General features: G+C 39.5%; 1 protein-coding gene across 3 annotated transcripts in view; it reads left to right on the top strand.

Moving 5' to 3' along the window:
* The window catches only part of TRIO (trio Rho guanine nucleotide exchange factor), a 241,115-nt gene that overhangs the window by 108,835 nt on the left and 117,860 nt on the right, over nucleotides 1-14,420 (top strand). For all 3 annotated transcript variants that reach the window (XM_061346723.1, XM_061346724.1, XM_061346725.1), the window contains exons 10-11: nucleotides 111-233; nucleotides 6,247-6,438. In XM_061346723.1, coding sequence (XP_061202707.1) covers nucleotides 111-233; nucleotides 6,247-6,438 — 315 coding nt within the window. The remainder of the gene's footprint in view (nucleotides 1-110; nucleotides 234-6,246; nucleotides 6,439-14,420) is intronic.

Genomic DNA, 14,420 nt, shown 5'->3' with positions numbered 1-14,420 from the left:
TTCATAGTACGCAGTCCCTCTACAGTTTCTTAGTTTCTTCAATAATTGTGTTTGTGTTGCAACATTCAGTGCATTCACTCAGAATGTGTGTGTCTTTCTCTATACCACAGGTGTTGGATTGGATTGAAAACCATGGAGAGGCTTTCCTTAGCAAACATACTGGAGTGGGAAAGTCCCTGCATCGAGCTAGAGCTTTGCAGAAACGCCATGAAGACTTTGAAGAAGTGGCACAGGTAAAACCAGTCACATTAAGGGTTGAACACTTGTCATTCAAATAAATGAAAAATTCTTGCTCTGGCACTGAAGGGCTGGGTAGAGGGAGCTCCGGTACAAAAAATTCATTTCCAAGAATGGACTATTTTGTTTCTGTTGCAAACTTTTATTTAATCTCTTTGTGCTCCAGCTTCAGTGAGAAAAAGACAAACTTCCATAGAGTAGGAGCCTTGAAGCCCAAGAGAGCTGCTGCTGCTATTATTTACTGCTGTTGTCTTGGAAAGTATGCTTTCAAATGTTTGAATCACAGAAGAATGAAAGCTCTCCTTTTAAAGTAACTTAGTTCCAAGGGATTGTAGGTTTTAAGCTTTTCTGTGGGCAGTAAGAGAGGATGGAGATGAATTGATAGCCCTCATTTCTGACTTTAAGACTGGGGAGTTCTCAAACCCCCACAACAGTCTGATGAGGGGAAAGGAGAAACCACTTTTTTCATAGGAAGACTCTTGTTTTAGCCTTAAGCAGGACTGATGATAGAACTTCAGAACATACTTTTCCATTAAAAAGTGTCAAGCTGAAATGAGTGGAGATCCTAAGGAATTCGGGGAGCATAACAAGAGGAAGGTAGTTTGGGTGGCAGACTTGAAAAGGGTATGTGGGGTGAACAAAACCCCTGAGAAGCTGAATGTTAGAATCTTCCCCATTAGTAATGGGCACTGTCTGTCCAGCCTTAATGATTAGTAAGAGTAAACATTCTTTAAGGAAAACCTCATTAGAGTAGGGTTGATAGCGTGGTCCTTCAGTCAAAACAGAAGATTCATTATGAGAAAATTCTGAAGTGACATGCAGGATTCCACAGTGATACCTACTAGGGTGAATGAATCAAAAGTGTGTTTACAGATTGACTTTAATGGGTGATTATGCTTTTAATTGTATTTTTATAGTAAATGTGGCCTTAGAGCACTCTGGTGGCTGAGGAGTTTGTATACCTTCAGAAAACTTCCTCAATATTGATTGCCTATATTTTCCAAAATAATAAGCATTGTTAGCTTTGTATATATACGTGCTGGATTTTCCATGTGCATGCCTAATAGTTCATTTTGAGTAAAATCTGTAATATTTTTCATGTGGAAATACTTACTTTTCTGGGTCAGACAAGCAAGAATCTGTTTCTGTAAGACACTTAACAAAACCTGAATGGTCTTAATACTGTGTTATTTGCACAAAGAAAAAAAAAAGTTTGAGTAATCAAAGGGAATGAAGTGTGTAGAACTGTTAGTGGAATGTAAAGTGTTTAAAAAGCGTCTTGTTAATTTGTCTTATATTTTAAAGTAGAAAGCTATAAAGCAAATACTTAGCAAAAAAAACTTCCTGAAACTGAACGTTACTAGAGTTTAAAATTGTCTCTTTAGGGGATGGGTGGAATTTCTATTTTTGGAGATACTGAAAACTTAAGATTTGTCGAAGAGCTTAAATGTGCTACAGGGGACTATCTTCCACTGACAGAAGGGTGGACAAGATGATCTAATAAGTTTTTTCATCTGTAACTCTTGAATGTGTAGTGACTGCCAAGAGAGGCACACCCTCTGAGTTGTTCCCCTTGCTCTACAGCTGAACGTAAGCAGGCCTCCAAAGGCATTCCTGTTGGTGGTGTTGTAAGGAAGATTATGCTCAAGTATAAGAAAGCAATCTGCAGTCCTTACTAAAGCATTAATAACTTTTGGCTTATTTATTCTCTACCTATATTTCTGGTTGGTCTAAGTCTTATGTTTTGATTTAGGGTTGTTGTTAGTGTTTGTTGTGTTTTGTTGCCTTCTTTTGTAAATAGGACCCTAGGCATAATAGTGGGTTTTCAGTTAGCTCAGTCAAAACCTGAGAGGAAGCAGTGTGAACTGTTGGTGGCATGGCAATGCTTTATCAAATGCAGGGAGCCAACAGTAGTGTTGAAATGTTCCTGATCAAAGGCTAACTCCTAATTTTGAGGAGAGCAAAAAATTTCTTTCTTCTCTTCTGCTTCCTTCCTCATTCTTTTTTAATGTCAATGAGGTTCCAATTCCTCAGCAGCATTCAAAGAGATGTTAAAATAAGTTGTGTCTTGAATACAAAAGATGTTCCAAGAGTCAGTGGGAAGTGGGCTTTAAAACTATTCGCTTCGAAATTTGTGTGATATGAGGGCTTTTTTCTCTTAATTTGACACTTTTTATTACCACTACAGGAACACTAGGTAGTTAAAACTCAGACTACTAATAATACTCCTTAGGTTTTGGTAGCTACACATCCTTCGACTTGCACCCACCATTGTAAATTGTGTTCCTCTTTTCATGTGAAGCCTGTCCAGTTTGCTTCATACTTACCTTATTTTTTGTCTCCTTTCTTTTTTCATCTCTCTCCATGATCACCTTTGTATCCATGAAACCATTTAGTCAAAGTGTCAAGGCTCCTAATCTTCATGTAACTGATTGACTTCCGTGCATAGATTTTCAGCTTAGAAGCACTGGATGCAGATTAGTAGTATGGTTGTACTTCCCCATGCTTTTTTGTATGGAATTCTAAGTCAGCTTCTCCAGTTGCAACTATGAACAATGTCTGGTTTATGACAGTAGTCTATTCTCAAAAAACCTAAAAGATGTATGGCAAGAATTATAGTGGATCTTTTTCTACAGATAAGTTCTTTTCACCATGTGCAGGCAATATCTGAGCAAAAGAACTCTAAAGTCTTCTTGGTGCAAGAGATTCACCAAAAAGATTTTTCTAAACCTCATTTCAATACACCTGTCATTTCCCTATGGCCACCTGTTCTCACCTCCTTTAAGGCTATAGAAGAATGATACGTATTTGAACTGGTTCTTAAATTTACTCATGAAAGGCTGCAATATATCAAAGTGAAAGTCAATGCCTTAGAGTATCTTGTGGCTACCAACATAGGCATAAAGAAAAGAGACTGTATGCTTAAAAAGTTACCTTTACATTCCCAGTCATCTTGAACCTATGTGAAGTCTGGAACTGAAGGATGCATCAGAACCAGTGTTTAATAGTTACTGATGAACTTTTCTTCCCTCAGTTGGGCTAGCTGCTTTCTGAACCCACTTATGCTCTTGGAATGTATGCCAGATCCTGTGGCAGTGAGTTATGCAATTTAATTGCTCCTTAGATTTAAAGTACTTTTTCTTTTTAAGTGTGTTGTCTGATGCTTACACATGATAGCATCCACTGTATTTAATGAGTAATCTATCTTAATTTTCTCTGCCTTTAATGATTTGTGTACCTCTGTTAAACTTCCTCCCTCCTTCTGCATGCATCTCTCTTCCCTCTCCATAGTGTAATAAAGTCGCAGTTTGAATGAAATTCAGTCCATACCCTCACTCACTTCTGTTGCCATATTGTCAGTAGTACTAATTCCTGCACTAGTCTTTTAAGTTTAGCCTTTGACTTTTATATGATTATGTCACTTCATATGCTTTGGAAAAATAAGTGTGTTCATTTTTTCTGAAGAATATGAAGAGAGGGTTTCTCAACAGGAAGACTAGGAAAAGCAGTTGGATATGTTGTTGCAGTACATTGTAAACTCACCACTGTGGAGGGTCTTTTCAGCTTTTTGGAGAAAAACATCTATTAAAGACTCAAGTACTGTTGATTCCACTTTGCAGTGGGAGGGATGGACTAGAGAATGACTTAAAGCTCTTGCCAGGCTGATTCTTTTGCTGCATTTGGGGAGGGTGTGCTAATGGAGATACTCTGAAGTGTTACTCTGTTTCAAAACTCTTAGGTTGTATTTGTCACTGTGAAGCCTCCTTTGTAAGTTAGGAAATTGGTATAAACAGCTTCAAGAGAGAACTCCAGCTCTTTCTGCCTAACCTTCTGTTTTTAACTGGTGGCCTCCCCTTGGGACCAGCATTTTCAAAATCTTCATGTTACTACTTTTTTTAGTTTTCCTCCAAGCATCGTTCAGAAGTAAGCAGAGAGTTGGGAAGGGCAGTAGTTAGTACAGTGAGCCTATTTGTTACAGCTTTTATTCCAAAGGGCAGTTATTATCTACCAAGATAAATATTTATATTATATTTCAGCTCCACTTGGAAGACAAATTTGAGTGATAGGGAGTGTCTGCTGTTAAGGTTTGAGAATTGCAACTCCTTTTGAAGCAGCATCCAGGTAGTGATCATTTGTAAGTACAGGCAGTTCACCATCCAGTTTACAGAAGAGGAATCTGATGTGCCTGGGCCTGTGTTAGGAGGAAGATAGTCCTGGAATTCATAAACAATGCTTCACATATGAGATAAAGTTTTCATTAAAATGGGAAACTTCTGTTTCAGCCATCTGCAGCTGGGTGTGGCTCTTTGGGTTGATGAAGTCGTTGTTTGATGAGTGCCTTAAGGCTCTTCAGCCTTGCCCCTAGAACACGTGTGAGCTGCAACCATGGAAGTCAAAACACCAAAGCACAGATTAGAGTGTGTTCTGGGCCAGCATGGCCTGAGTCAGTGATCTGGAGTGTTGATTAGTGCACTTCTCACCAAAAAGGGTAGGCTTATCTTAGTCTCTGCAGGCTTTCCCAGGGAAACTGGGAAGGAGATTTCTACTTCTCCATGCAATTAAAAAGCTGAAGCTTACGGAGAGTCTAAGATGGTCATAGTCAAAATCAAGGAACAGCATGGATTTAATTCCTTACATAAATAAGGCATAATAAACAAAGGGGGAACTCCCCTGCCAAATATATGAAAGCTGCACTGAGTCAGGTAATCTGTCCTGGGCTTGCCTGGTTAATTTTCTTGAGACCCTGGAGGAGAGCTTTTATTTCCTGCCCCTTAGTTGAGTTTTAGGGCCAGGCTTGGATTTAACTTTCAGGGATATTATAATGTTGATTGGAGGTGTGATACTATATTTATGGCAAAGAAAAGTACATTTGCATACACTTAATTTGTCTTGGCAAATGGTGTTTCTACCTGATGTAATTGAGGTTGGAAGGGCAGAAGGGAAAGGAAGGGCACAGTTTATACTGTTAAGATTTCTTTTTTTATAGTCCATGGTTCAGACTTACCATGTAGTGACAAGCAAAGCTTCTTTAACGTAGACTTGGCTTCAGTCTGTTTGCTGCAGAGGTAAACACCCTTCTATGCTTTCTTGATGAGTCCGTTTTGAGAACTATTCTCATGGAAACCCAAGGTTAGGCTCAAAAAGAGCACCCAAATTTTAGCAAATGTTTGGAATCAGTCCTGATTTGAATAAATGAGAAAGATATAGCTGCAGGCTGCAAGTACTACACTTTAAGAGTTGTTAAAATGTATCTTTCTTCTCAGGACCATAGCTCTTCTAAGTATATGAGGTACCAGACTCCTCCATTCTGTTTTCTGCTTTGACCCAAATCTCTAATAAGACTGCTGATCTGCATTTGTTAATCCTATGATGTATTGGGACACTGTTCTACTCTTAACACTTAGCCATAGCTGACTTCTAAATTTTCTTCTGTTGCTGCTGTTTCACAAATGATGGATGATCCAGTTGACACATGGATTTTGGATACCTCTCTTCTGTAAGGATGGAGAGAGATTTTATTCCTCTGTGCCTGGTCACTTTCCACCTTCCTGCTGGATGTGCAGATTTGATGTTAAGCATCCTTACCAGCAACTAGGACTTTCTCACCTCTCTGATAATACACATTTGAAGTTTTCTGGCCATGCCTGTAGTGGTTTTTCCAGTATTGAAGTAACTAGACATTTAGGCTGATCTTTATTCTAGTTGTGAATATAAAATACTAATTCCAAAGATGAATAAATAGGCTCCCAGAGTTCTGGATTGAGGCGATGTTTGAATAGATGTAAATAAGGAGATAAGGAATGAATTTATGCACAATTAAATGAAAAAGTATCTAGAAATACAACAAAATCTTTAGTAAGATTATATTCTACTACTTAAAAAAAATAGATGAAAAATACAGTCCAAGGGCCTTTTTGTCCTTTCGTTTTCATTAGTGGAATGGCTTTAAAATACACTGCCTGAATTTCCTTTCACTTAAGCCTCTGAAATTAACTTATTTCTCTACAGAACACATATACCAATGCAGATAAGCTCCTAGAAGCCGCTGAACAGCTCGCTCAGACTGGAGAGTGTGACCCGGAAGAAATTTATCAAGCTGCTCATCAACTCGAAGACAGGATACAGGATTTTGTTAGGCGTGTGGAGCAGCGCAAGATCCTGCTGGACATGTCTGTGTCCTTTCACACTCATGTTAAGGAGGTAAAACTGCTGCTAAATTGTAGTCATAACATTAAACCGCTAATTGTCCAATGTTACTTTCATTGTTAGAACCTTGCCATAGGAAGTCATGAAACTGCCATTGTACAGTAGGCTTTGGTTTGTAATTCACTGGATTGGGGGCTGGAGTAGGGTGATTGTTTTATGTATTTTTTTAATGTTTCGTTGTGTTTGGTTTTTTTTGTTTGTTTGTTTGTTTGTTTTGTTGCCTTTTTTTTTTTTTTACTTTGAAGCAGAAGCAGCTTCTACCTCCTTTCTTGTGCAAGTGCCTGTGCTTGTTCAGTCACAGGGAAGGGGGGGAGGGTCAGATCAGGGAACTGATGCAGCTAAAAGGCAGGACTGTGAAGAGAGATACTGTGCACTTGTGGTTTTGGTTCTTTAATCCAGCGAGCTCTCCAGTACAGTTAACTGAGTTGTCAGACACAGCATGAGACTGAAACACATGGCAGAAGCACAAGGCTACTTAAGGCAATCCTGTTGCCCAGAGAGACTGTTGAATTTCTCTGATTTACACATTACATTTTGATTCTGTATATTGACGGTTCTTCACAAACTAAAGATATTTTACCTGATAATGACAGTGGTTTGCCTCATATTTGCAATTTTCAGTCTTCTTCAAAGGTTGAAGTAATACACCAGGAAAAGAAAATTGGAACAGGCTGCTCAAAGAAGTTGTGGGTGCCCCAGTTTCAAGGCCAGGCTGGATAGGGCATAGCACGACCTGATCTAGTGGAAGGTGTCCCTGCCCATGGTAGGGGGGTTGGAACTACTTGATCTTGAGGTCCTTCCCAACCCAAACCATACTATGCTTCTATGAAACACATTCAGTTTTCATCCAAATCAGTTTTCTGCTCCGGTTCAGAACACAGATCATGTGAGTTTCTAAGCTCATGGGAGAGGTTGAAATAGGCTTGAGCAAAAATAATGACTTCAGTAGGGGGGTTTAGGTTAAGATAGTGGCAAATTTCAACAACTGTACATTACTTACTTTCTGTTTAGAGCTTGTGTTAAGTCTTCTTTCTGCTCAAACTCGGTGAAAATATTAAAGGCTTCTGGATCACAGCATATCAGATGTCTTCCTTCCCTTCACACTACACTGAGAAATGGTTTGTTCAGTGGGGAAGTATAGTATTCAAAGTAGCTTCTTCAGCAAAACCTTGTGGAGGATAAGGGTGGGAGTTTTTTGTATATGAAACATCTGCTTTGCACTTGAAACAAATGCAGAAGGGAGTTGGTCTTTGAAGGAGGTCAGAATTGAATTACTTTTTGGCTCCAGACATGAGTACATAGCTCCCCCATCAGTTTTCTGTTAGACACTTCCTTGTCAGTATTCTTCCAGGGCTCTGCTTGTTTAAGCAAAACATAAATGCTGTATTGTAAGCTATTCTTGGGGGACAACAATTTTGTTGCACTTTTCTCAAGCACGTAGTGCTGTTCCATTACCTTGCTACCCTGTTCCATTACCTGTTGTGAAGCATGAGAGTAGTTCTCTTCTGAAACATGTTCATTGTTTCTATAAATTTCTTCATTACCTGTTTTAATTTGCATTAAGTAGAGCAACTGGAATGGTATTTAAATGGATACAGTGGGTTGTAGTGATAGAAGACGAATACTATAAAAGGATTTGCAAGGAAAGGGCTTTAAATAATCTCCCAAAAGTGAAAGGCAGACTGATGTGTGAGTCACTGTTGAGTAATTCTGGGATGCTGATCCAGATGTGTTGGAATGTTGCCACTGCTCCCCTAGATAATAATGTATTGAAAAAAAAAGGATATTCCATATCTTGATTTATTTCTTTGGGAAAATGGATATCATTGTGAGCCTCTAAGTACACACAGCTGTTAGTTACTATGGCAGCCTCTTTGTAGCCTGGACCTTTGGAGAAAAGGTACTGTGGCTGGTGTACACATGTTCATTTTTGTTTGTCGTGTGGCTGGCCTTTATACGTAATAAAGCAAGGAAAATTAAAAAGCGTAGTTATTTATGTGAGCAAGTCTATTGTTTATTTGCATTCCATTTAAAAATACAGTGTGGCTCATATTTAGTAGACTAGTCGTTTGGTTACGGTGCAATGAAATAGCAAGCTCAAAGCTGTTCTGTGCTTTCTGTATTCTGATCTGTTTTCAAGAGCATGTTTGTTATCAAACATGCATGTGGAGTGCTGAGAAGGCATCACAAAGCAGATGGAAGATAAAAATGCCCTAAACCTGAAAGTCATCTGTGCTTTGTTGGCAGGAGAATTGCTGTTCTCCTGCAGGATGTGGGAAGTTACTGAATAAATTAGTGCATACCTGTAAGCACGTAACCTTTCTGCTGTATGGGGGAGTGAAGAAATTAATTACTCTTAGCTAGTGAAGAGAGGAATTCAAGTAGTAGGATAATATGCTACTTGTTGAACCAGAAAGAGATGCTTCAGTTGCTAAAACAAACAAGCAAACAAACAACAAATCCCCCTAAACAAACAAAAAAAGCAAAATGCCATCAACGTGTCTTGTGTTTCAAGTATTCAGGGTGAAGTTTCCTTCTTGTGGGTTTTTGTTTTTTTCTTGGTCTAAAAAATAGGCATGAAGAATAGAAACCATGTTTGCGTGTGACAGTTTGGAGGGAGCCAGAGAGCTGAGAAAAGCTGGTAATGCGAGTAGCTAGCTGTTTTGAGGCTTTGGAATGTGGCTCTGATATCCATCCAATCCCTTGATTTTTTTTAGGTAGGATGTTTTGGTGAGTTTTATTCTTTTCCCCAGAAATACTTCATATTGAATGAATGCTCCTCATCTGGATGAGAGTGTTCCAATTCTACTTCTCCTGTGTAGCTTTACATAACCTTTATGCTTCACACAGAATTTATCTGCAACTTTTCCCAGCTTGCCTGGGAAACAACAGCCCTGATGTGTCAGCACAGACCGTTACTCTGTTCACGCTTAGTAGATCAGCACAGTTTCTGCTTTCAGAGGCGGCTTGCTTGCCACGAAAGCAGTAGATCGGCTTGACATCCTGAAAGTAACAGACTTTTGCTATACCTGTGCACAAAGCAGCTGTGTAGTGTGTGTGCAGCAGGATGTTACAGTGCACATTGGAAATGCTGGCTGTCTTTAACGTTTCCAGAAGTTCTCTAGCCAGGTGATTACAGGCTGGTAGAGCTCCCTGTAGCTTACAAACATAAGAAAACAACATACAAGTACTCAGATTTCTCACAGGCTAACTTCAATAGACCGTATTTCTCACTGGGGAAAAAACGGATATATTCAGGGAAGCTAGAAATACAATGTTATGTAATGGTGTCACTGTTACTAATTTTTGCTTAATGGTAATCCATGAAAATTGGTTGCTTGCTTATATGTAAGTTGATTCCATGCTGTTATTACTAGTTTGTAAGATTGTGAATATTGATTTCATCTCCCATGCAAACAGTGACAAATTTTCAGTCTAGAAGGCAAATTTTTTATTAAGTGATGAAGTTAAGCCATGTGCTGGCAAGGTGTAAAAGTTTTTGGGACTGTAGATACCGGCATCCAAATATTTGCATTGAAGCTGTGTCCTGTTAGGTTCCCACCCTGAGGATGGATAAGCATAACTGAACACTGAAACTGTTGACCATTGCAAGACAGTTAATCCTTTATCTCTTTTTTGCCTTTTGACATTTCATAACATGGAAGGATAAGGTGAAAAAAAAAATTTGCACAGATAAAATGTTTCCAAAATAAGCAGTTCTCATAAAAGGTTATGTGCAAAACTTAGGGCAAAACTCATGATACTTTGCTGTGAAATCTGTCACCAAGTAGAAATGAATAGGATTTTGGTGCGAATTCACATTCTTCCATACACAGATACAGACACACACGCGCACACGCTCTCTCTGAAATGACTCCCTCCTCACCTATGAGTGGGAAGGCTGAAATCCTGGCCAAGCCAGGTGTTTGTAGTAGTGCCAAAGTAGAGCAACAGATATTTTCCTGGAGTTAGCTGTGGGAATACAGAGCAGGCTGACTGTATGTGGAAGAGAATGATTTCTTAAGAGCCTGTTAGCTTTTTGCATATAACCTTTTGTATGTATTCTGACAAGTTGATCATAAAACAGCTCAGAGCGCTTCTTATGTATACACAATATAATGGTGTTACTAGAAGATGTCTATCTTGGTTTTTTTTCATCTTACTCGAACTAAACTTTGCACCAGAATAGACTGAGGCTGAGACAAAGAAAAGGGAAGTGGATTTGGCTGAGATTTCAAATACAAAACCTCACTGTTCCTGAACAAAAGTAATGAAACAGTGGTCTGTAAAGCTGTTGAAGCTGAGCCCTCTGAAACTGAGATGTGGCATTGTTTGGAGGATGCCAGCACATGAGAAGGCTGAGGAGGCCTTGAGCTGGCCATAATGCTGTTGATTCATTAATATCTAGCTATGATGAATATGTATTTGATTCAGTAAACCTTATTGATAATGGTCTTGCTTTGTCTCACACTTGCTGCCAGAAATATGCCCTCTATTGCATACGTCCATCTGGTATGTAAGGGTAGACATTCATGCAGCTTTTCATTCATTTCATTCCAGCATGGACCCTGAGGTGACACCTCTTCTAATCGCGCATCACTCCTGAGTATTTGAATTTTATGTACTGATGATCTACAGGTTAAATTTGAATGTCATAATAAGGCTGGTCTGTACTCTCTGTGCCCTTTCCAGGCAGCACAGCAGCTTTTGGATACCCCCATCTAGGCGTGAAGGCTCTGTTCCTTGGGCTTCTGTGCACCTCTGACTTTTTTTATTGTGTTGTTATAGCACAGCTCAGTATGGTGGGTCTGGCAAAAATACATGACTCATAGAATGGTTTGGGTTGGAAGGGACCTTAAAGGTCGTCTGGTTCTAACCCCCCTGCCACAGGCAGAGACACCTTCCACTAGATCAGGTTGCTCCAAGTCCCGTCCAACCTGGCCTTGAACACTGCCAGGGATAGGGCAGCCACAACTTCTCTGGGCAACCTAGTGCCTCACCATCCTCACAGTGAAGAATTTATTCCTGGTATCTAATCTCTGACCCTCTGTCGGTTTAAAGCTATTCCCCCTTGTCCTGTCACTGTCTGTCCTTGTAAAATGTCCCTCTTGAGATTTCTTGTAGGCCCCCTTTAGGTACTGGAAGGCTGCTTTAAGGTCTCCCTAGAGCCTTTTGCTCTACAGGATGAAGAACCCCAACTATCTGTGCTGTCTCTGGTCAGTACTTTGATATGCCAGTCAGTGTGAATCTGAGAGTTGAGAAATGTTTTTAAATCTGAAATAAGAGGAACGCATTCGGTGGGAGCACAATAAAGTGTCTTATGGTTTACTGGTTTGGTAGGGCTGGAATCAGTTACCCTGCACAGATTGTCTCTCCATGTTTTCAATACTGGTACCTACTTTACTTGAAAAAAGGGATCAAATTTAAGTCCAAGTACTGTTGAAATAGCACTGAGTGCTTGAGAAAAGTGAGGCAGAAATAGGCCTTTAAACTGTGTAAAGCTATGGTATAGACATATAGACTTCTCTTGTTCAGTTAAGGAATAGGAAAAATGCTAACAGGGGCTGATGTAATTTTAGGAACATGTGAGCAACTTGGTTTTTCTTCAAGGATGAATTTGTTTGAAATAGAAAATTGATTTTGTTATAACTGTAGAATAGATAGGGATATTTGAAGCTTTTAAAGATAATTAGATCTAATAAAAAAAAAGTGTGCATTTACTATCTTAAATGTCGCTGAAAGACCCTGGAAGCTGAACTCCAGGGAGGTTAACATCTTTTGAGTTTGCTTTTGTTGTCTGTTTGTTTGTTTGTTTTAAAGACACAGGTTTTGTCCATTGGATGTCCTGAAAGGCAAAACTTACAAGCAGACACACACACATCAGCCCCTTTCTATGCCCACATCTACTTGTCAGGGAATACTATTGCAACATTTGGCCCTGTTCAAGTAATAGCTCCTTCAGCAACTGTGCCTGTGGCAATAAACATACTGCAACAGTGTATGTGCTGGGGGAAGGGGCAGAAAGAGGAATTGGCAGTTTTACGTGCAGAAGCCGTGTGCCTTTTTTGTCTTATCCTGCGGAGAAGGCTGACTACATATCCAAAAGCCATTATTACAAAAATGAAAAATAAAATAACTTTGAGAGAGTGTGATGGATATTTTACCCTAATATGAATAACGTATTCACTCAAAAATCATTCTCTGATTATATTCAGCAAAATACAGTAAGATCTTATTTAGATGCAGTCTTTCAGGAGATTGCAGAGATGAGACTTAAATGGATAGAGGCCCATGATGGAAACACTGAAGCTTCCAGGATGTTGCAGACAATTAAAATAATACCATCTCAGTGACTAATGGCGTGCTCCCAAGAACTTAGGAAAGAGGTAGCACAGGATGCAGGCTCATTCAAGCAGATGTTTCTTAGTCTGTGCTAAATTTAGGTCAAGGAAAAAAATCTGCTGGGTGAAACATTTGCCTGTCAGGGATTCAGAGTTTGATTTCCCTCTCCAATTTTAATTCTGATAAGATGTGAAAAACAGATGAAAAGAGCAGGAGAGCCTCCTTCTGTGACTGGATTGAGTTATTTTATATGCTTTTCTCGCTGTATGTTAGTGCTGTGTTGTTGCTGGATGAAGTTTTTACTGAGGACACAGGACTCGGTGCCTTGTTTAGGGATCTTCGTGCTGCTTCTTTTACAGAGAATAGAAACAGACATGCATGGAAGTTGCTTAAAAGTTCACACCAAGAGAAAGTTAATGGTTTTATAATGAAAACTTTGTGGTTTTTTTCCCCCACTGGATTTTTGTTGCCAAGCTTTTTCTTATGGAATAATGCATTACCTCAGAAAATCATTGCACTATAAAATCTGTAGTTCTGCACTGCTGATCATGTATGGGTAAGCTCTAGTCTCTGTTCCCCCCTGCTGTAAACTGTTTGCTTTCTTTTGGCTTTGCCATGCAACCTTGTACTATCTTCATCCATAATTGTATCTCCAAAGATAAAGGTAAACTATGTAATTTCCAGGATATCCAGAGCTCATTCTGGTTTTAAGCTGTAAAGAAGCCAGGTGACTGTTGCTACCCATTATAAATTAAGCTCCTCTCAGTAAAATGTATGAATTTCTATCCAGCTTTAATAACCTGACAGCTTTGTTCATCTGTGGTGGCTTTATTCTAACTTCTGTATATAAACATCAAGATTATTTTGAGCAGAAGCTGTTTGTCAGAAACTTACTTGGTGGGAAAAGGAAAAAGCTTATTTGGTAATGTATTAGAGTAACTTTTCCTATGGAACTGTCACAGGGCTGTTTTCAGAAATGACTTAAATTGTCCTACTTTCAACAGTGTATGAATCACAGCTAGGCAAGTAATGCATACTAATTACTCTCCTTCTCTTTCTGCACGTTGGTAAATATTTTTCTTTCCCAAACAGTGGGCAATTCAGCTAATGAACTAGGCAAACACAGTGTATTTTTGAGCCCTTTGGCACCTTGAGGGGCAAGATACCATACTCACAGCGATGCCATGCTGACCAAGTGCTAAGCCAGTCAGCATAACACTTTGTTGTGCTTGTGCCTATATCTCTCTGCTCTAGGCAGGTGGTGTGGCTTTGAACTGGCTATGCAGAGGGAAAGGTCTGCTTGTTCTGTGTTAGCTTGGTCTCCAGCATCCAGGGTGAGCTATAAGGGGAGTATTTGCACACACAGTACATCACCAGCCCAACACTTGCAAGTTGTATTGCTCCTGCCAGGTCCTCTCCACCCAGTTGAGAAGTGGCTGAATTGTATGTGGAGCATAAGAAATGCAGAGGTGAGGTGTCCCTTGTGCAGGTTGGACACAACCCAGCTGCAAAAGATGTACTGGAAAAAATTTAAGTAGTTTTTAAACCTGTCTTGAGCTGCAGTACAGGTGCTTGTAAGGGAGCTAAGGGGCAAACTTGATACAGTCTAAGACAAAACAGTTTTAATCCCAGTT

The sequence above is a fragment of the Neopsephotus bourkii genome, unplaced genomic scaffold (assembly GCF_033783945.1).
Source record: "Neopsephotus bourkii isolate Nb327-2 ecotype Australia unplaced genomic scaffold, CSIRO-AGI_Nbou_v1 NB_272, whole genome shotgun sequence".
NCBI lineage: Eukaryota > Metazoa > Chordata > Aves > Psittaciformes > Psittacidae > Neopsephotus > Neopsephotus bourkii.
Note: the sequence above shows the minus strand (reverse complement) of the source record. Positions and strands in the feature narration are given on the sequence as shown.